This window comes from Lutjanus erythropterus, chromosome 8, assembly GCF_056507025.1.
Source record: "Lutjanus erythropterus isolate fLutEry1 chromosome 8, fLutEry1.hap2, whole genome shotgun sequence".
NCBI classification, from domain to species: Eukaryota; Metazoa; Chordata; class Actinopteri; order Lutjaniformes; family Lutjanidae; genus Lutjanus; species Lutjanus erythropterus.
In genome coordinates, this window is record NC_139324.1 from 24,627,624 (window position 1) to 24,650,441 (window position 22,818).

A 22,818-nucleotide genomic window follows, 5' to 3' on the forward strand; every position below is an offset into this window, starting at 1 on the left:
TCTGCGGATTGGCAGTTGTAGTATAGAATGCTGTTTTTTCAGTATGCTGTTTTCAGGAGGTTCGTCACTGTAACTGAGGTTCTATTGATTTTCTAGATAATTAATTCATGGTGCATAAATGATGCACTTCAAAAGTCTGTTAAGCAAGTTCAAACATGTTTATTACACGCCGTTGTGTAGCTGTTAATTAGCAAACTGTAAGGACTAAATATAAATCTCCAAGGACACGTTTGAAAGTGCTAATGAAGCCACGCCAACTTAATGAAAAGGTGTTGATACCTTGTGGGAGCGCTCCGAGGTAAAGAAAACAACAACAACAACACAAAAAAAATATTAATTTAAAAGAATACTCTGACTTAAGAATAAAGGACCACATTCATTAGCAGTTCAACAGCCAGAAACTAATAAAAATGGCAACATTTCATACATATGAAGATGAGAACACGCTCGTTTAGTAGAACAGGAATGGAACTGATTAGTCTTCCACTTTTCAACATAAGACATTTTTTAATTGTCTTCACACACGACTGAGATGCAGGAACGCGTGTAACAAGAAATCTTTCATCCACACCCTCATTAGGAACACAGACCATATAAGCGTGATAAAGTCAAATATGTACAGGACATACACATTAAAGCATTTTGATCATCCAAATAAATTCAGAAAATCTTGCCATTGAATTATGGAGAGGCCTACCCTGAAGTAAGATGAGATCGTAGGCTATTACAAAGAGGCCAGATTTAAAGCTCCAATAATGGTTTTATGTCATTTATGTGCAATATATATATAAAAAAGGATTCTTACAACCCAGAATAATTGACCCTCCTAAGTCCCACCCCTTTTCACTCTGGGTTCCAGTAACAGTTAAGCTACCTAGTCAGCTTGCATTTTGCTAACATTAGCTAATTCTACAGGTCCACAAACATATTTTGACCATCTGCAAAATTTGGTTTTCCTTTCAACAGAGACTAGCCTAGCACACAGCATACCAGGACGCTAGTTTTCAGGCTCGCTCCACATTTTGTCAGAGGACACACTCCATTCAACCCAGGCAGTAAGTAATGGTACACAAAGTAATGGTGCACAAAAAACAACATAAATGCAATGATCGGAATTTGTTTTGGTAACAGTATTTGTTTCAGTAAGTGAGGTGGTTTTAGTTTGATGTCAGCATCATATAATGTAAAGAAAGTGATCATTTAATTATTCTTGTAGACTCTTGGATGAGAAAGGGGCACAGGAGGCCCCAAACCCAGTGTTACAGAGGCAGTTAAAATTGCCCCTGCAACCCTTATCCTAACTTGTCACATTCCGACACCACCCCTCAGTGTCAAGGCAGAAGGTAACCTTTATTTGTATCTGACACAACCAGGAAGCCTCTTTTAAAATGTGGTTAACATTGAGAAGCAGATGCCATTTAGGCAGGTTTAGGCAATGAACAAAAGTCATGTGTCACTGAAGTGACACCCAAGACAAAAGTCGATGAGTCAGTAAACTGAAAACTTGGCACTGTGTGATAACATGAACACTACACGCACTTTAAGAGCATTCTTTCACATCGCTTTTCAGTGTCATCACAAGACAATGTGAATACATGCCACAGTACAGTACAGGTACAGCAGTGGTTATTTTGGAGTGTTTTAAAAATGAGAATACGTCAACAATGAGCAACAGACAACAGCTTGACAGCATCCTGGAAATGACTGTGAGTCACATTCCTGAGCTTCCTTCGCTAAACCAAAAAAAGGTGTCTTTAATAGGGACCTCCAGTAAACAGAAGCCTGGTTGACTGAAATGATGTGCTCAGTGTTGGAGCTGTTTACAGTAATGGTGAAGAATGTGTCTTAGTGCCAGCTGCAGGAAAAAGAATGACTTCTCTTAAAGACAACACCCAAATGCATCAACCAGATTGGTTGTGCAACCTCTGTGGAAAAGGCTATTCAGCCACTCCAAGGTTTCAGTTTCGCTCAAAATATTAGTTTCAGATATGTTAGTTAAATAGACTATTGTCACTGAATGACCTGCAGTGAATCTTCCCTGGACACCCCCATCAACCCTGCTCTCAGGAATCAGAGAGACACCATGAAGGACTTTTGCATGAACAGACATATAAAACTCTTGCAGCGATGGCACCAGTCCACAAAATGTCTGTCAAAGCTTTTTTTTTTTACTACCTTCCTCAGAGACTCTTGAGGCCCCGACTCTTTGTGACGCCAACTTACTCTGCCTCAACCCCACTCAAAAATCACATATATCATCTTCCTGTCGGCCAGAGCACGCCGTGCCACCAGTGTTTCCATCATTTGCTGCAGTAATGCAAAACGTGGGCAAAACTCATAAATGTCAGATTCTGTTTAGCCAATCTGGGTATATGAGCGTGGCTCTTTGTGGGCTGAGTTTGAGCAGAGTGCTGCAGAGACTTTTTAAAACCTCAGCCATCTGCTTCTTATAAATCACAACAACTTACACACTCGTCTGAAAAACATTCATAGCGTTCTCAGTGGACTGTACCCAAGATGATGGAGGTGACAAACAAATCAGACAAAGAAGAATGACTAGAATTAATGTGCAGTGAAGATACTAAAGCCTTAATCAAACTCTGGAGAGCTAATGACATTTAAATGTAGGAGATAAAATAGGGTTATTCGGGTATTATGAGATGCCTGGGACTAATTCAGACTTATTCCTTATTAATAAACTACATCTTACACACCACATGATTGAATTGTTATCACAGTGACATAATGGGATTGTAGTACTTAAGTGTTTTATACCCCCTGCACTGACATTCTGTTCTTTACTGGAAACCTATTTGTTTGTTTTGTCTGTTTTATTTGTTCGTTTTAAGTCCAAGGATTTTCTAATGGTCTCCAAGTGTTCTTTTCATTCCTGTAAGAGGTTTTCTTTCTTTTGAGGAATAGATTCATCACAGGTCTTTGGCAGACATTAGTAACCCCGCAGGCTAACCTATTCTCCATCCAGCTAGCTGCTTGAATCAATAAAAACAATTTCTTTCTAAATCCCAAACAACTTTATATCATTAAGTGCCTCGATCCTTAAAGGACCAAGTGTGAAAAATATTTTCTTCTATGCAGCCATTACAGCCATAAATCATACTGGCACACAACTTATATTTTCAGCGATGGCACAGCAGATTGACAGAGACAGATGGAGGGTGGTGGCTGACAAGGCGAAGTCTGTGAAATCTCAGAAATCGGTGGCCAAATAGAGAGAGAAATATAGACGTGGAGAACATGCCGGATAATTTGAACTAAGAAAGGATTCAAAAGGTTTGGCAATTTTATGCCTCTTACACCATGTAACAACCTGAACTGTGTCCCACATTGCTTAACAATGTTTCCAACTAAACACAATACACTGATTACAAAACTGTGTCCTATTATACCCAAGAAAGTGTCCTATTACTCCAAACAGCCCAAAACACGTCATGTCTTTGTTGTATTGTGTTCACAGAATTCTGTTATGACATCTCTGAAAATGCCTGTTATTATTCTTTGTCAAAATAGAGAAACATTGTAAGAATTGCAGTTTTGCAGGAATATGTTGCAGCTAATTGCAGGGGGCAAAAACATGTTAAAATATGTAAAATAAAATACAAAACAAAAACAACTATTGAGCTGACAAGAGCCTTTATGACTGGAATCTTCTCCACAGTCAGCAGTTCAAATCAAATCCCACTGTGTATGAGACCAGAGTTCATTACCCATATGAGATTTGCGCCATCTAGTGTCAAAAAGTTGACACAGTCTTGCGGAAGTATGAGACCTGAAGTGAGGGCATTGTTGCTTCAAAATAAAATTATATTTGTGCCTTGATCAAAGTGAGCACAGAACAGGAAAAAAAAACACAGAATTGATGAATATTTTTTTTTTTCAAAACTATTATACAAATATTCAGTGAAAGACAGTAGATGCAAGTGTATTGATAAAGCAATGTTTTCTTTTTAGCTTTGCATGCTTGCATTGAAGATCAGTATCGTACGCTTGTTTTTATTTTACTTTGAAGGTCGTTAGCGGAAGTACTTTTCATTGTGGTAAACTTGGGTCGTGTCTGGGGCTGTGTCCGAAATGAGAGTAGTGAATCGATTTCGGACCGCACGATAGATGGGGAGTCCAAGATTTCGAAACTCTCGCGAGATTTTCACGCGTCCTTACGTCTTCGTGCACCTTGTACAAACTAATCATATTTAAAACGTGACAACGCCGTGGGTAAGATCTGCTTCGGTTTAGGGACAAGAGCACTTGGCTAGGCTTCGGGAAAGAGCATGGGTTGGGGTTCAAAATGATCACTCTCGCGAGATCTTTCGCTCGTCTGGGGTTCCCAGCTAGACACGACCGCAAACCGTTAGCAGCCGGGCTTCATGCGGGCATCAGTAACAACATGGCTTACAGTGCGAAGATCGGTCCGTCCATCCTGAGCAGCGACCTGTCCTGTCTGGGCAGCGAATGTGTGCGGATGATGGAGTGCGGGGCAGACTACCTTCATCTCGATGTTATGGACGGGTCAGTTTATTACTCATTTTTTACAAGCTAGCATGCTAACGGCTAATTAAGGATGGAAGTTCAGTGTGTGGGAGCTAAAGTTGGCTAACATCAACAAGCTAACCTAGCGTGCCAGAAGTTAAGCCGGGGAAGCCAATATTTATGTAGCCTAATTAAATTTATCGGGCTTAAGTTTGTAAGTGAAGGGGCTTTAAACCCCCAGAGTGTTAAACATGTTACTGTTTTCCAAGTCGTAACAACATACTCAATTCTTCCTGTTCGTTTAGACAGCTTCCTCTACACTTATGCAAACACGTTATTTAGCAACTTCACTGTAAGGCGGAATGTGCAACGCCGTTACATACCAGGGAATGAAAAAAATATAACTAGATATGTTTTCCACATAAGTTAACACCGCGTCTTCAATGTTGGTAGCTCTTTTAATACTTTATATTGGCTAAATATGTGTTAAACCCTGCAGACAGATGTAAAGGGTGACCAGTAACATTGAGTTAGGAAAAAATAAAGTAATACAATATGGAGGGACGTTGAATGTCTGTTTTTGTTTCCTTTTAAAGGCATTTTGTCCCTAATATCACATTTGGACACCCCATGGTAGAGTGCCTAAGGAAGTCAGTAGGCCAAGACCCTTTCTTTGGTGAGAGACCCCCCTCACACACACACACACACACACACACACACACACACACACACACACACGTGTTCGACTATAAAACCTTAACCCATTCATCCCATTGAATTGAACCATGAATGCCTCTGTTGTGCAGGGGAATGCAACATTTTGACTGTGTTGATGTTGCAGACATGCACATGATGGTATCTCGGCCAGAGCAGTGGGTGAAGCCTATGGCTGCAGCAGGAGCCAACCAGTACACATTCCACTTAGAGGCCACCACCAATCCTGGAAACCTCATCAAGGAAATAAGAGAGAGTGGCATGAAGGTGAGAAAACAATGCTTCAAAGAAAGAGTTAGAATAGTCTTAGTGTTTTAGTGTGTTTGGATTGGAATGTCACTAATTAAAAGAGTAAAGGTGTAATGAATCTGTAGATTTGTATTTTAGAAACCACATATTGGTTAAGCTTGTATGAAAAGACCTTAAGAAAAATGCATATTCATAAAGGATTTATAAATGTGTATAGTTAGGTCATTAATTAGTTTCTAAATACCCATAAATAAAGGTTCATAAACAAGTTATAACAGTTTTCATATACTGATGTGGGCTCTGTATGTGGATCCAGTTATTGCTTACAACTAATCTAACTAATGACTTACTACCATTTACAACTGGCAAAGGGAATTTTTTACTGAAAAGTGTAAAACCCAAAACTGTTTATTAGTTCATTATTATTCAGTCTATGAATCTGGTAATTTGATATGATAAAATGATGCCAAATGAAGCTTTTGACTGTTAAGAAATGCTGACAGTGGATAATGCTAGTAACTTATTAACAAATATCTGACAGAGCTTCTGATGGATAAGACAAGGTAAGATACACAATGATATCTGAGGCTTAACAGTACAGATAAATGTGGGTTCAATATTTGGCAAGCAACAGGCCACTGTTTCTGTTTTTATCTAATGTCTTGTAATGGCTCATTAAAGATTTTTCAGGTGTTTACAACCAGATTATAAACCATGTATAAAGCATTTATACTGGTAGTCAAGTGATACCCTTATATCGATAAGCATATATGTGCTATAGACAGGAGCTACAGACACAAAAGTGACTGTTTTATTGCAAAATTGCATGATTTTTATTTTTATTAAGTACTACAGTTTCCCTTACAGACAGTACACACTGTTGCACGTAGTATGAATACAATTGGGACATCCTATTTTGTCATAACATTGTGCCTTGAACTTTGACCCTGTTGCTCATACAGTACATCTGTCACAGTCTGTAGCACAAAATTTGGAATGAAAGAAAAGTATACTATGTGGAACACAGCTTCAATCAGCTGTCATCTGTCTGTGCTCTCTCGGCTCAGGCAATGTGACATATCTTCTGTTGGGCAGAGGATTGTGGGTTAGAATAGACAGAAAAACCTAATGACTTGCATTCTGCAAAATGTGACCAGATGCTATAGGACATCCTGATATTTTTGCTATACTGAATTTGACAAACTACATATTAAGACGTAATTACTCTAGGTTCCAATACCCATATTACCATACTCTTGAGTATGCCAGTATTGTATGTATGTGTATTATATGTTATATGTAATACTATATTATAAAGTATTCTGTTAGTATGTCCCAATACACAGTATGTCCAATGCAATATGCTAAAAATACAAGTATGTCCTACTGCATCTAGCAGTGTGCCAGTTCAAGGTGCAATGTTATGCAGAAGTAGTATAGTATATCCCAATTGTACACATACTGCATGCACCAGTGCATACTTTGTAAGGGCAGCTTCAGTATGTACTAGGGTTGGGCCTCAGTCATCATGACGGCTGACTGTCATTGACCATTGTAACATCACAATTTAAAAGCCATTGAGGTAGTCTGTTCACTCAGAGTTGCCATAGAGTAGTTGCTTAAGTTCCGCTTTTGACATGCGGGAGAGAAAATATGAAGAAGCTGTTGTTGCTATTCATTGCGCTGTGTCTCCATGCCATGTCTGTTAGTTTCTTTTAAAACACAAATAAGTTACAGATGTGTGCACAAATGAAGACCTTTTGAACCCAGCAACAATCATCTATTTTGCTGTTTCACTTTGGACATTGTCATAAGCTAATTCAGTAGATATCTTTCAACCTTATTACAGACTTAAAGTAACAAGAAAAAGTATATAATTCAGAATGTACCTAAAATCTTTGTCTGGCTTACTGAATAGTCCGATAGTATGGGTATGGGTACCTTAAATGTTGTCATACTAATTGTGTTTGTTTTGTAGGTGGGTTTGGCCATAAAGCCTGGTACTACTGTTGAAGAGCTCGCGCCCTGGGCTAACCACATCGACATGGCTCTGGTCATGACTGTTGAGCCTGGTTTCGGAGGACAGAAGTTCATGGAGGACATGATGCCCAAGGTAAGAACACCACAGGTAGAGGAAAAAACAACAGGAACCTTACACACAGCCACAACACGACCAGGGCTTCAAAACATGCTGTACTGTAAACTAGCAGCCCTTTGATGCTATAGTACCAAAAATGGGAACATGAACATGAGAACAGACTTTATTCTACTGTCAGACCCTCCTGATATTTTGAGGCACCATGAGATACACAGCGAGCCATAGTGGTGTACATACAGCCTACTCATTTGATGTAGCGCTGCAATGCAAACAGCCACGTGTGTATATGCAGCGACTGGTTGCTCCATCAAACTTTGCTGCGTCCCTCTTTTAATCTGTTGTTTTTTCAGGTTTATTGCTGAAATGCGTCTCACCTATGACAGAAATACACCTACAGTCATTGGAAAATGAAGTGTGCCATTTAGATTAAAGAAGAGTGGACTTTGAGATGATCAAAAATACACACAGCATCTTTTGACCACCCAGTCAGATCAGCTGGATGCCCCACCTCCATCCCAAGAGGAGAGGACACGAGTGGGGATAATAGTCATGAAAACCCAGTTTAGATTTAAATTTTATGTCAAAATTTTATGTGATGATGTCGACCATATTGTCATTACCATTTTGTTGCTCCTGTTTACGTTCAAGTTGACGCAAATTTAAAAAAAAAATGAACTCCCGGATTATTTCCTATATGTTAATGACTGTATATATTATTTTCTTTTGTTTTATATTTTATCCTTTTCTACTCTGAATTTAATGATCTGTAATATGTTGTATGTAGCATGAAGGAATTACAACTCTCATTTTGCTGCATTGTGTAATTATAATAATTGACCATGATACCTTAAATAAGATAGCAGAGATAAAGTTTGAGAAGTCTGTGTAATTGAAGCCACTCGTATGGCAATATTTTGCTTATCCCTAATGAATACCATACCCCAAAATTTGTCAGCGAAAGAGCACATGCCATATGTGCAGCGCAATGAAAAAACACTCTGTTACAGTTATTGCAAACACATAAACAAGTTGACCTTTCTGACAAAAAGAAATAAATTGCTGGCCAGTTCTCTTGGAGCTACTCCAATTACAGATGCATGCTCCATTCATGGCATCTTCAACAGTCAACAGTTGTTGTCAGGCAGGGCCACAGAGTTTAGACAGCTGGTATGTGACCTGCAACTAAGATGGGAGGTACTCTGCAAAGATCCAGTGAGACAGGTTCTATGAAAAACAATGACATATCTCAACAAGGTCATTAATTAGGAGAAGTGTGACAAATCAAAAACTAATTGTATTTAATATACACTTGTGATAAACAGTAAAAATACAGACTAAGGTTACTTAAGGGCAGTGTAAAGTTTTACTTTAATGCAGACTCAAGTTCCACACAAGTCTCTGCTCAACCACAGAACTACACAAAGTTGTGTTACATAAGTACTAAATAAAAATGAGTTTCAGTTTCAGTGCTCTCTTCAATGTCTATAACAGTTCAAAGCACAGTAGTTTCGTCTGACTAGCATTCAGATTTGGGTAAGAGGAAGTATTTTGATTTAATCTGCAGCACTGTCATGTTGCAGAAATGGTGTGAGGCTGGTTTTGAGCTCCTACTTGTCTTTCCGTGTTTGTGACCCAGGTGAGCTGGTTAAGGAGTCAGTTCCCTTCGTTAGACATTGAAGTAGATGGAGGTGTCGGCCCTGACACCATTCACAAGTGTGCAGAGGTAAGGAAAACAAATAATCTAATAGAAATCAAGGACTCACTTTATTTTACAGTGCTCTAATAAGAAGTAACAAGCTGTACTTTATATCAAAATAGACAAAACCTGTAAATAATGTGTTTACAGTTATTAGACAGTTAATAGAGTTGTCACAATACTGGAATTTCTAATTTTGATACAATACTTTGAAAAATATAGATATTTATTAAACATGGGGAAAATTGACTTACATGTAGGTCTAGTATAAGCGCACCTCTGTTTACTCTCAGCTCTGCTCAGCTCTACACCTAACAGCACACTAATAAGATGTAACAAGCCTCACTTTCTATCAAATTAGACAAAAACTAGAAATAATATGTTCTTTATTAGACGGTATTTGACCCTTTTATTAGACTTCCTTAAGAGGGTAACTGGGGACTTACTACAACAGAATTGTACTGTAAATTTAAGTGTATTATTTCCCAATGTTTAACCCTTGTTAGACTTGCTTAGAGGGTAACTGGGGACACATTACAAGAGAACTGTACTGTAACCTGAGGTGACACACATCTGCGACTTGAGACACACCTTCTTTGGCTGCTCCTATACAATTGGCAGCGTAGCCAAGGCCACTGCCAACTTCTGTGAGCAAATCACATTATCTGCCTGCAGTATTACAACACTTCTGTTCAGTCACCCACAGACAAGATATTCTGTCTCTATAATTTTGGCCTTCAGTTGATAGATTTTGGGTGGATTTTAAATGGGGAAGTAGCACATATGTGATTTCACTTTAGTTTACAGTACAGTTCTGTTTTAATGGGTCCCTAAATACACTCTAATAAAGTCTAATACAGGGTCTAATAATGTCTAATAAACAAGATTTTTATCTAGTTTTCATCCAGTTTGATACAAAATGCAGCTTGTGACATTTATTAGTGTACTGTTTAGTGTAGGATATCTGATTAAGGTATAACTAATGTCTAATAAAAAACATGTTATGTCTAGCTTTTGTGTAAGTTCATACGGCTTGTTACATCTTATTAGTGCACTGTAAAATAAAGTGAGACAGAGATTAAGATTTTGTGAATTTTGTTCTACAGTAAGCATATGCTCATGTTTCCTTCAGGCAGGAGCCAACATGATTGTGTCAGGCAGCGCTGTGATTAGCAGCGACGACCCTCGTTCCGTCATCGCTCTCCTGCGCACCGTGGTGGCCGAGGCAATCCAGAAACGCTCGCTGGACCGCTGAGATACCTGCTTCGTGACGCTCTACATGCCCGTCCCAGATACACAACACAGCGGCCAGTGTAAGAGACATTTCTGGGGTAGAGGTCAGGGGTCACGGACAGAGCAGGGGGCTTCTGTGGAGGCGTGAGCTGATCGTCAAATCCAGATCACTTTTGATGTGAGTGAAGCTGCGCAGTGCCTCTACAAAACTTTTTAAACTTCATCCTGTCCTGCCAAAATCTCCTCTCTGAAAAGATAACTCAAAGCGAGTCTCATCTCAGCATGGGTTCAACCATTTCACGACTGGAGCGGATTTTACACTGATTTTACATCTGTTAACATTCCTGAATTCTTTGGTTTCATCTGTGAGTTTTAAGTATGAATTAATTATGAGAATAAATGTCCCAAGGAGAATTGTGTTTAGTATATCTTCCGTTAAGTAAGTAATTTTCTTAACTTCAATCTGAATCTTGTTTCGTACTTCATTTAACGGTTTGGGCTCTTTTCGCTGTTTTGTTGAAATTGACCAGTCACAAGCTACACTACTGAGGAAAAATAATGTACACCTCTGAATTCTGTGAGATATGGTTTTACAGATTAAAAAAGGCTCCAATGAAATGAAGTGTGTATTCTTTGTAGTTTGACCTCGAGTGTGAGGTTTATAACATCAGATTGGAAACGTGTGTTAGCAGACATTAAATTGCCATCAAGTCAGTTAACTAGAAGGTCACTGGGAGAGTGCAGACATCCACCAAGGCCAATAGCCCAGTTTTCTATGATATACCAATATGAGAGTGCAACCACTTGGAAAAAACAGTAAGGATTATTATATACCAGCTACATTTGTTTCTACACTGATGTTTGAGGTGGCTGTAATGTTCAGTTGCTGCATACCATTCACTTTATGTATGATGGCTTCGTGCATGCATGAGAAATTCTGTTCATTTTGTCATAACCCTGGTGTTGCAATTAACTTCAGTGTTGATGAAACTGAAAAATAAGTTGTGTATCCACCTCTTGGCTAACAGATCAGCTTCTTCATTCTGCTTCAGAATCTAATGGTTTCTTCCTTGTCCAATTCTATATTCCTCCATTAAGTTTCATGAAAAAAATCCAGTAGATATTTGTAATCCTGCTGACTAGGGATGTGAATTATAACTCATTAAGTGATTAATTGCTGTTAAGAATATGATATATAAGAAGATATAAAAAGAAGACATTTTAAAATGTCACGTTGTTGTGTGTAAAAAGCAGCTCCACTATGAGCAAATTGATCAGCAACAGGCTGCTTAAACATTATCAGTCATAACAATCCATCAGTCTTGCTGGGTTTGTTGTTGCATAATCAGCAGTTTTAATGCAAAGTATATTTTGCTCTCAGTTCTTCTGTGCTTAAGACTTTGGTGCTTTAATGCTTAAAACATACACCAATCAGCCACAACATTAAAAACACCTGCCTAATTATGTGTGGGTCACCGTCATGCTGCCAAATCATCTCTGACCCACTGAGGCTCTGACTCCACAAGACCTCTGAATGTGACTTGTGGTATCTGGCACAAAGACGTTAGCAGCAGTCCAAGTCCTGTAAGCTGCAAGGTCGGGCGTCCGTGATCGGCCTTGTTACAGAACGTTCCACAGATGCTTGAATGGATTGAGGTCTGGAGAATGTGGAGGTCAAGTCCACACCTTGTCAACACCAGGTGTTTTTTGCATCAGCATCATACACAGCAAACTGCAATGTGTGCTGACACCTTTCTATCACAGCAGCGCTAACTTTTTCAGCAATTTGTATTGCAGTGGCTCTTCTCTGAGCCTTTGGCCCCCATGACCCTGTCACCGGTTCAGCGGTTGTCCTTCCTCGGGCCACTTTGGGTTGGTATGTATTAACCCTGCATACAGGGAACAGTCCACAAGACCTGCTGTTTTGGAGATGAGGTCTATCTTGAGAGTCCATTTGTCCTCCTTTAGAGTCATTATTTAAGAAATGACTGTTCACTTAACGCCTCTTGTTATTCACTGTGTCTGTCAGTGGTTTTAATGTTCAGGCTGATCAGTGTATATAAACCATGAAAAGTTAGTGGCTTTTACCTTTTTCATACACTAGATGGCGAGTTTGGACAAAAATCCCTTATAGTTAAGGGGATGCCTAGTCAGTGTGAGAGATCATATGATTAAATTTTAAGCATATATCATTCAGTTGTTAGCATGACGATATTTCACACAGCTGTCTATTAGAACACAGTGCTGTAATGTCTAATGCATTCAACATCATAATGTGAACGGTGCTACTAACTATACAGTTGTTCTCTGTGGAGAAGAGGGTTTGTCTTAAGACTTGAAACTAAAGTGTACTGTCTAAGTGTGTACTGACAGTGTTGTTTTAACTTTTACCCCTTTTCTCAGAGTCTCCTATCACCCAGTCAATTTAAATCAATTCTTAAATAAAGGGAGATACAGGGAGAAATTTTGTGAGCAGGACACGTCTTCAGGAATCAATATGCAACATTGCATTGTTGCACCAGACTGGAATGTCTAACCGTTTTTCTGAGGACACCCAGAAAGACTAAAGACATGTCTGCTGTGTCTCTCATCCTTGTATCTGCTGAAAGAATCCCCCCTGTCAATGAGAATCACCCATGACATACTTCAAACTGCAAGCAGCTCATGCTCAATAATGCAGCACATGTCTTGGAGGCAAATCGCAGACCCGTTGAAAAATTGATGCCTAAAATCTGTATTTTCATTTCAACATCACGTGATTTCAGATAATGTCTTCATGTGTGCTCATCAGATCGCTGTGTATGTGTATGTACAGGTTCATATAGAGCATGTGCATGTGACAGAGGTAGTTTGTGTGTAATACATGGGTTTGTACATCACGAGGGAATCTCCTGCGACCGACTTCTTTTCTAATGGGTGATGACAGCCGTTTTGTATGCCAGTGTCACTACTGCCACGCAAAGACAGGGACACAATTCAGAGTGAGGGAGTAGTCTGCACCTACACATGCGCCACACTCCTTAAGCCATGTCGCCGTCTCATAATCACGTAATTGACCGTTTCTCCCCAGATTATCTTGCACTGTTTACACACCATTTGTTGATTTATTATGAAAGTGTAAATGCGGAGAGAGAAAACATGAGCATCAGTAATGGTGGAGTTACTGTATACTTGCTTTTGAAGAAAGAGTTCCTGAGGGGTTCTTTGCGAGACTAAGGTTCCATTAAAAACCTTTTTTATCCAAAGAACCCTATTTGGAAGAATGAGTTCTTCAAGCATTTTTGGAAGCTTGAGTGTGGATCGCCATCTTCAAATATTTGAATGTTTACCCACATTTCAAATAGTAGTCTATTTTTAAATGTAGTTGTATCTGGAATCCTCCTAATCAATTAATTTTATTTGAAGATGTTAGAAGTGAAACCCTTAAAAAAGCTTATGTTTAGGTCTACCTTGGTGGAACTAGATGAAACCCTTGGAATATAAAAGAGTTGTTGGTAGAACGCCCTGGGTGCGTTTCAGATGAAATCATTGTAATGTAAAAGGTTTTTTTTTTTGGTAGAACCCCCTGGGTTGGTTCTAGATGAAACCCTTAGAATTTAAAAAAGGGTTATTGGTTGAACCCCCATGAGTAGGATATAGATGAAACTATTGGAATGTTAAAGGGTTCTTGGCAGAAACCCCAGGCTGGGTTCTAGATGAAACCCTTGAAATACAAAAAGAGTTCTTGCTAGAACCCTCTGGGTGGGTTCTAGATGAAGTCCTTGTAATAAAAGTTTTTTTTATTCATAGATCCCCTGCATGGGTTCTCGTTGTTAGCACCCATAGAAGGTGGGAAGGTTCTGAAAAGAATTGTCAGAAATGGTTTGGGGTAGAATCATTACACCATAGAATGGTTCTCTGTAGGTTCTGGGCGGAACCTTTCAGTGGTGATTCTTTCTATAAACCTTTATGTTTGGTTCTACGTAGAACCTCCTGAACAGGCTTCCGGTAGACTCTTCATAAAGCATTCTACCAGGAACCAAAAAGGGTTCTCCTGTGTGGCTAAGCCAAAGAACCCCATTTAGTTCTAGTGAGCACCTTTTTTTTTCTGTGTGGAGAGGACACAGTGGGAGAGATGCACGCATCTCACATGCTGGGCCCTAACTTATACATCAAAGTCACTCATGAAAGACTTCACACTCTGGTGCCATGACAACCACATCTACAGGTACTGTCATTTGCAGTTAAAAGCAGTAATAGATGGGGGATGGCAGTTACAGAATAGAATGGCCAGATACATATCAACAACTGGCCTTTCTTCCTGGTCACGTGTATCGCCGATGTCTTTCACAGCATGTCAAGAAAAAAAGGTAGAGAAGTAGAGAGGGCAGGGGCTGGTTGCGCCTTACACCTCAAGATAAGATTTTCCTTAGAATCCAAGTTAAAGTTCCTTGACTTGTCTTAAAGTTTTCCTTAAATTATTCATATTAGTATTTAAGGTTTTCTGCTTATCTTGGTCTTTTTTTAATCCCACATAAAACATGTAATCAACAAAGTCAACAAGGTTGTCAACAATAAACAAGACACGGTAACATCTCAGTTCAAAAGTCAAATGATCAAACTCCCTCAAAACAGGGAAAAGTATACAGAGGCACAATCAATCTGGTGCAATGGAGGGTGCAAAAAGTGTGGCCGTATCTTGTAAAATATTTTACTTATTCCTTAACCAGCTGGTTATTTTCTCTAGAGCTATATGCATTCAGATTGGGAGGGTGGCGTCTGAATTCATTTTAACGACATACATTATTTTGTGATGATCATCAAGATTTCTGTAAGCCTTATACCATGGCATTTTTACCATTTTTAAGGTTTACACAATAAACAAATCTCTGGATCCAATGGAAAGACAACACCATGAATACTGGAAAAGGTGATGCACGCTTTCTGCCAGAACCCTCCTCAGAAACCCTTTTAGTGCACTGTGAAGTTGCATCTAAGAATATTCCCTCATCTAAACCACATATGAAACAAAGTGGTGTATATTGGAGTTGTATTTGTTCAGCTTGTATGAGATGATGTAACACCATTTCAGCACAGTTCATCCCATAGTTCCTCATCCAGATTTATTCCTATTTAAGCCCGAATATATCCAGATCAGGTAATAATAAACCTGACATAAGAGTGTTGTGCATTCCAGAGATAATTTTAATACTTATTGGTCAGCATGATTTTGATTTTATACTTAAGGAATCCCAGTTAGTTACTGTTGCACAAAAGACCTCTGCAACCAAAATAAGGAAAACAACTTGGCAACATGGCTGAGTTTATGGGGATTAATGAAAAATTTATGGAATGAATTCTGTTTCATATCACATTAGGTTAGCTAGGCTATAACTTTAGCTTACTGTCACAGTCCAGTTTTATAGCCACAGCTTAAATACTTTAAATACTGGGGACATTTAATTAAACAGTTACCTTAACGGTTACTTCAAGTAAGCTGTGACTTAACTTTAAGTTATTCTTACCAGTTTTGTTCCTGTAATTAGTTATCTCATTTTTGTCCAGAACAGACAAGTTGTCATATTTTTTTGGACCCCTTGGATTGAGCTGATAACAGGTATAACAAGTACCAGTGCCAACAAACAAGTGGTCTCCATGGAAACTGTATAATTTTATTGCTGTAATGTATGTAATAATGTAAATGCCTGAAGGTATTTCCTCAACTAAGGACACCTTTTAAGGGATTCTGTGCAACATCCTTTAGTAAATTCCTCTGCCAGGGAGCAATTAAGTCTTAGGTGTCATACACAAGGCAAAAACTCAATGTGTTTTGTGTCACCGGCCCCTGATATTTAAAGTCCAGAAAACATTTTATGCCAAAAAAAGAGTCAGACTGCCATTGTGTGTGGCTTTTGATCTTGAGCATCGCTGTGAGGGAATGTCTGAGTTCCCAGTGGAGACGTGTGCAGACTTCAACAAGAGTTCCACAGGGTGTACAACCACACAGTGAAGGCGGTCAGATCACCAAACAGCAGGTCCCCCCAAAGGCCGTCTTGACGGACCGCAGGGGCCTCCGCTACTCGCCCACAGGAGCACAAACCACCACCACAAGGAAAATGGTACACCCAGCTTGAGTGGCCATAAAATACACATGTAGATATTTCACACCAGGGTCTCAAGCATCCTGATATGAGTATCTCTAACCATACTCGTGATCATGAGAGATGAATCACTGAATAAGGAACCCTTGTATATTATATGCTGTCAAATATTCAACGGGCTCATCCAAAGATACTGTTTGAAGTGGATGTTCATCCCTGGGGAACATGGTTTTTACATTTCCTCCGTTTTTTTCCCCCCCCTTCTCTTGCACTTTCAGCTGCCATTTATTTTGTTCCATCTTTTCCCTGCTGCATTCTCTTTGCCTCCGTGACTCACCCTTCCCCCATTCTGGGATCATTATATAGTAGAATTATATCTTTCTACTTCTCTCCTCATCCTCAGCACTAAAGGCACATTAGTGAACTCGCTTTGCCTGCTCCTTCTCATTCATAATTACTAGGCATCCCACAGGAGAACAAGATGCACATTGCTGATTAGCTCGCTGTTGTTACCACCTTTACTTATGCAGAAAGGCCTCATCTGATTGAGTGTGCACAGTCTTATTAACAATTAAGAAAGCACTTGCTTGGAATAATATTACAAAAGATCTCTTTGCTTTGCCCTGCAGCAAAGTGGGATATTGTATAGTATATATCACACAATATATCATACTATACAATATATCTTATCTAAAATGACTATCTGAGCTTTGTTTCAGAGAAGGGAGCACAGGGTCACAGGGCAACTATTTGACATTGCTGCTTCTCAGCCTCCATTTACTGTACTGTTATGTAAAAAGCCTGAAGGGATATACGAGCTTATCTTTTCCCACTGATGATAATTATTTATTTGCCTGTATAGATCTCTTTTATATAACCATAACTCTGCTTAGCTTGTCTATGATGGATTCAAGGCAATGAAAGTCAGAGGGCCTACTGATCAATTTTGATCTTAAGAATGACTTGTACAGAAAACTACTATAGGATTTACTTAGAAAACGTTACTTTGATGTAGAAATGATCTTATCTTTGAGCAAAGTCTTGACTTGATGCACTTGATTTTTCTGCTGCTTATGTAGGGGCACTACAAGTTAGGACATAAATGAGCTCAAGCCTGTGGTGAACTTAACATTAGCTGAATGAACAATGTGATCAGAATGATCAGTTACGGGTTTGAGGAATCCATTGCAACACATTCCCATGCTACGTGCTTGACTTTGTTTGTCAACCCACTATTTTGTCTGATTTCAATCTCCTCTCCAATCACAGTTCACTTTTCCCTTTTAGTCCACCACTGCTCTTGACTAAACTCATCTGTGCAATCATTTCATAAGGAGAAATCACTGATTGTAAGGCAGGGCAGTTGGTTTTAAGTACAGTATTCAAGTTTAGTTTGAGATTTATTGATCACAGGTCTGCAAACTATGAGTGGACCTCTGATGTAGGACATTTTTATGGTTTTTCATCATGCTAAAGATGTAGCTCGAGGAATGGTATTGTTGGTCTGTTGGTCGGTCCACCACTTTGGTTCAATCTGAAATATCTCAGCAACTATTGTCTTTTCCTTTGGCATTATTTGTGGTTTTGAGTGAACGGTCTTTGGATGGATTACCATGAAATCTGGTGCAGACCTCATGGTGGACTGTAAGCAATTTGGCCCCTTAAATTTTCCTCTAATAATAATACTGATAATAATGCACCAAATTACAGTGATGCAAAACAACAACATTAGGCATAAAAGCACAAACAGTTAAAAACGTTGTGCTGCATCTAATATTTTAATGTCCCTTTAGCATGCAGAGAGGGTCAGCGAGGAGTCAGTCATATAAGGCTTGGTTGAGACATAAATTTGTATATCGTCAGCATAGCAGTGAAATCCTCGTCCATATTTCCTGATGATATGATGGAGAGTCAGCATGTAAATGCAAACTTGCAGAGGGTCTAAAACAGAGCCTTGTGGAACATCTCGTGTTACTAGCACTGAATAGGATTGACTGGCCCCCATGATGACAGATTGCGAGCAGTCTGTCAGGTAAGATTTAAAACTGCAGCAGTGCAGTTCCTGATATTCCCGGAGATGTTTCCATGCACCAGAGTTGGGGTGGCAAGTGGCTGAAAGTTGCACTTAAATCCAGGAAGATTAGGATGCTGATGGTTCCAGAATCAGCTGACATCAAGAGGTCACTGGTCATATACATATATCATAAATGTCAGGTCAAAATGGTTTAGCTTACACACTAAACGAATCTAGTAGACATACCTGCTAGACATCAGCATGTTAGCACACTGTTTCATATGTGATTCTACGTCAGATACAGGTCTGATTTTCTGCAATGCAATGTCAATGTGAGCAGTTGCATTGGAGTTCATCTGACTTTTACGTCACTCACTCTCCTGAAATGTCTTGCAGCAAGACTGGAGAGCTGTTGACAGATGCAGTTAAAAGTATCCCTTGAAATCCTCAAATTTTGGATGAAATCTGTCTGTGAAGCCATTCACACCACGATCCCACCACTCCTGGCTCCAAGTCCACATCCACACACACCTCCATACAGAAGTAGCAGTCATTGCTCCACAAAAAGCCATAATTAAAAATTTGATTTTGGCTTTTCTCTTCATCCTCATCCTCATTATCACCCGCCTATGAATTTGCTGGCTACCACTGCAGATGAGCTTATGAAACCATAAATGCTGACTTCACTGGCCTCCATGTTAACCCTTGTATGACAGGTTGCTGCGTTCGTTATCATTCTTTTGTTCATGCAAACCAGTTCAGGACCATGACAAGTTCACACTGGGATATTAGCCACATTTAAAATATTTTCTGAACAGCCAAACAACATCAACAAACCCCCTCACCCCCCAAGATCTGAGCAATAAATCCAAATTGATCAATAAGTGTGAACGTAGCCTAAGGCTTGTTTAAAAATGCCTCAGGACTAGTATCTTCCCTCCACCCACTCCTGTCCATTGCAGCTACATATTGTAAACAATCTCTGGTAAAGCCACTTTTGGATGATGAAAAGGCCTAAATTCATTGGCCAAGCTTGAGATCAGCTTTAGTAGGAAAGGTCAATTGATAATGGCCTTGACTAAATCTTTCTGACGAATTACAAAATAGTAGCAAGGTCATCTCACCTATCAGGTATGTAAATGTTCATCTAAATTCTGAATAAAACAAATAAAACAACAAACGCCCGGAACAGTTAATTAGCTCCACATCCGAATCTCCCAGTGTTCGCACGGCCTCAGAGAATAGAGAGACTAAACGCAGTGATCCCAGGGGAACGTTGCCTGGTAGCAACCTTAGCATCAGTTTACTCCATCTTAGGCGGAGCCGGTGGAAGTACACACACACACGATTTTAGTGTCTATCAATTATGGATGAGATGAGAATATTCCAGTGTGTGTGTCAGTTGTCAGTTGTAGCAGTTTGTAAATTTGTGCGTGTTTTTAATCCATAATGAATGATGTGGGACCCTCAGTGTTTTTGTTGTTTGGATGTCAGTAGTACAGTAGGTGTCTTGTGTGTTTTGTACTGGATGTGTGTCGTGAGTCTCCATGTTGATTATCAGCAAGCTCTTCACAGTTGTCCAATGAACAGCTTTAACTAACAGCACCTTAATACAAGTATTGATTCATTTTTTCAGCAGAATGCACACATATTGCACTGCCTTAGAGACTACCAACTGCTGCTGATACATAAATAGCAAATTGTAGTGCCATTTTCAGAAGTAAAGGTGCTACATCTGTTTTCCTCCCACTGTTATTATAAATCACTTACATTTCCCCTTTACTTAAAAACCACAGAGGCAAACCGGTGCACTACTCGAGATGTGAATGTTACCGTTCCTGCATTAACAACATTTTTCGCTGTTCTTGTTGACTCACACTTACATCACAGTGAGTCATATCACACAAAGCAGTGAGGATGGTACACAAAGGTGAGTCCAGCAAGCTGTGCACATGCCTCCAATGACCAGTCACACTCTGCAAGCTGTTTATTCTGTAGCTCCTTATGTCTTCACCTCTTTGAACAGAACAACATATCTGTCTGCTTATATACTCAAAAATATAAATGCAACACTTTTGTTTTTGCTCCCATTTTTTGCGAGTAGAAGTAAAAGAAATTTCAGCCTTATTCTGTACACCCAAAAGGTTTATTTCTTTGAAGTTTTGTTCACCAATTTGTTGAAATTGTTGTTGTTACAGAGCACTTCTCCTTTGCCAAGATAATCCATTCATCTGATGAGTGTGGCAAATAGAGATGATGATTGAACAGCTTAATTATTGCATAGGTGTGCCATTTTACATTTACATTTTGCAGCTCTATCTTGAAAAAAGTAGGGCTGATACCTTGTGGTCAGTTGGTCATTATGCTACCATAGGTCGTACAGTCGCTGGTGTAACTTTGATAAGGACAGAAATGCTTTTTAATCCATTGTTGTTGGGGGTGGAACATGTGAAGACCTGACGTGCTTTATTTTTCAGTGAGAGGCTTTTTACTGTATACTCACTTGGCCCCAAACCAACTGACACCATGTCAAAGTATACGCACAAATTGTTACATCGACCCCCGGCTTTAGTGGAAGAGGAGCTGAGTGGATAAAAACCTTATTTTTGATGACTACGTGTGCATTTTACTCTGTCTGACTGCTTCCTCAGTGAGCAGCTGTCGATAACATTTCCAGCTCAGCGATGGATAAATACCAGCTTTTTGTGATCCAACTTCAAAGTTTAAGGCTGTAAGGTTTGCCTGTTTTATGATGATTTATTGTTTAGTCTGTAGGTTATACTGTTGAACTTTGTGAAAGCATGTTGCTAATGTGGCTACACAGGCCGGGGCGATGCTGGACTAATGTATTACTGACAGACCGTAAAGAAAAACTGCGTGAACGGTCAGCCTTGTCTGAGGCCAAGTAAATAATGACCGTGGATGCTGCTAATTGTTTTTTCATGTTGCTTTTTGTGGATGTGAAATGCTCCCTAACACGAACTATTGCATGAACAACATTTGAGAGAAATAAACCTTTTATGGGCATTAAAGAATCTTAGATATATCACATCATCTCATGAAAAATGGGAGCGAAAACAAAAATTTGTATTTTTGTTGAGTATACATAGTCTATGCAGAGCATTGCATATTGGTAAATCAACATATTTTTGCACACAAGCAACATTTCCTTCTGATATTCACACCTGTATACTGCTGATCTGCACCAACCTTCACAGATTTCTCTCACTGTCCTTGTGATGCACTCAAGCCCACCACAATGGAGGCAGGAGAAGAAATGTCCTGTCCTGTCTTTGCATTCTTTTCAGCGCTTCCTCTCTCACTGGTAATAAATCATAATCTATTTGCCTGAACGCTGCCCTGCTGCTCTGGATCGTTAAGTACTGTCTGTCCATGTGTGCCCTCTGGTGTCTGCATAGCGAGGACTATGGATTTGTGAGTGTTGCTTACTTTTATGCAAAACAGATCTTTCCTCACAGGGTGTGTGTGCGCTTGAGAAAAGTGGAGACAGAGAACAAAAATCAGGGAGAAAGTGGGACAGGAAGATAGTGCTCAAAGGGGGAGGATTCACTGTTTTTGCATCCTGTGAAGTTGTGACAGAGCTGGCTGACAATAACATCAGCAATATCAGTGCGCCTGCTATCAGTGCCAGCAGCATCAATAGATCTTTGAGTGTGGGGGCTCTTTCAGTCAAGACGGATTGTTTTGTCAAGAGTCGACCAAAAGCTCTTGCGGAGGAACCGGCATGCATCACAGCACCCCGAAAACGATCCAGTGACTCCACAAGCAAACACCAAACTATGATTTTTCTCATAGCGAATGCTGTTTTCCCTTCGTGTCACGGTGATTTATGGAACGGGTGGCAGCATTTGTTCTTGGCTTCATTGGGTATGTGTGCATTAATATGAATTCATGGGAGAAGGAGTCGGAGAGAAGTTTACGAATGGCATGGACTGGTGGAAGACTGCAGTTCTCTGCTCAGAAGTTATGTGTGTATGTATGAGAAAGAGTGAGAAAGTCCATATGCATTGGATGACTTATGAATGGTGAGATGTGATTTGCTGAGGCTGTCAAAAAAGTGCCTGGTTAACTTGTAGAAGGCCCTCTAAGCATCATTTATCCTCTGACATGCTGACCCACTCCTTCTCGCTCCTCAACTCAAACACACACACACACACACACACACACACACACACAGCTGAACATTCAGAGTAAATAAACCCTCACACTGTTGAAGGGCTCAGAGGTC

The 22,818-nt window shown here is 39.7% G+C and overlaps 1 protein-coding gene across 1 annotated transcript; it reads left to right on the forward strand.

Annotated features, from left to right (window-relative positions):
- The first annotated feature begins 4,137 nt into the window (after window positions 1-4,137).
- rpe (ribulose-5-phosphate-3-epimerase) lies at window positions 4,138-10,542 on the forward strand. Its single transcript, XM_084725000.1, has 6 exons — window positions 4,138-4,524; window positions 5,082-5,161; window positions 5,327-5,466; window positions 7,427-7,561; window positions 9,183-9,269; window positions 10,375-10,542. Exons 1-6 carry the CDS (start codon window positions 4,304-4,306, stop codon window positions 10,495-10,497), a joined length of 786 nt encoding a protein of 261 aa, XP_084581126.1. The 5' UTR covers window positions 4,138-4,303; the 3' UTR covers window positions 10,498-10,542.
- The last annotated feature ends 12,276 nt before the right edge of the window (window positions 10,543-22,818 follow it).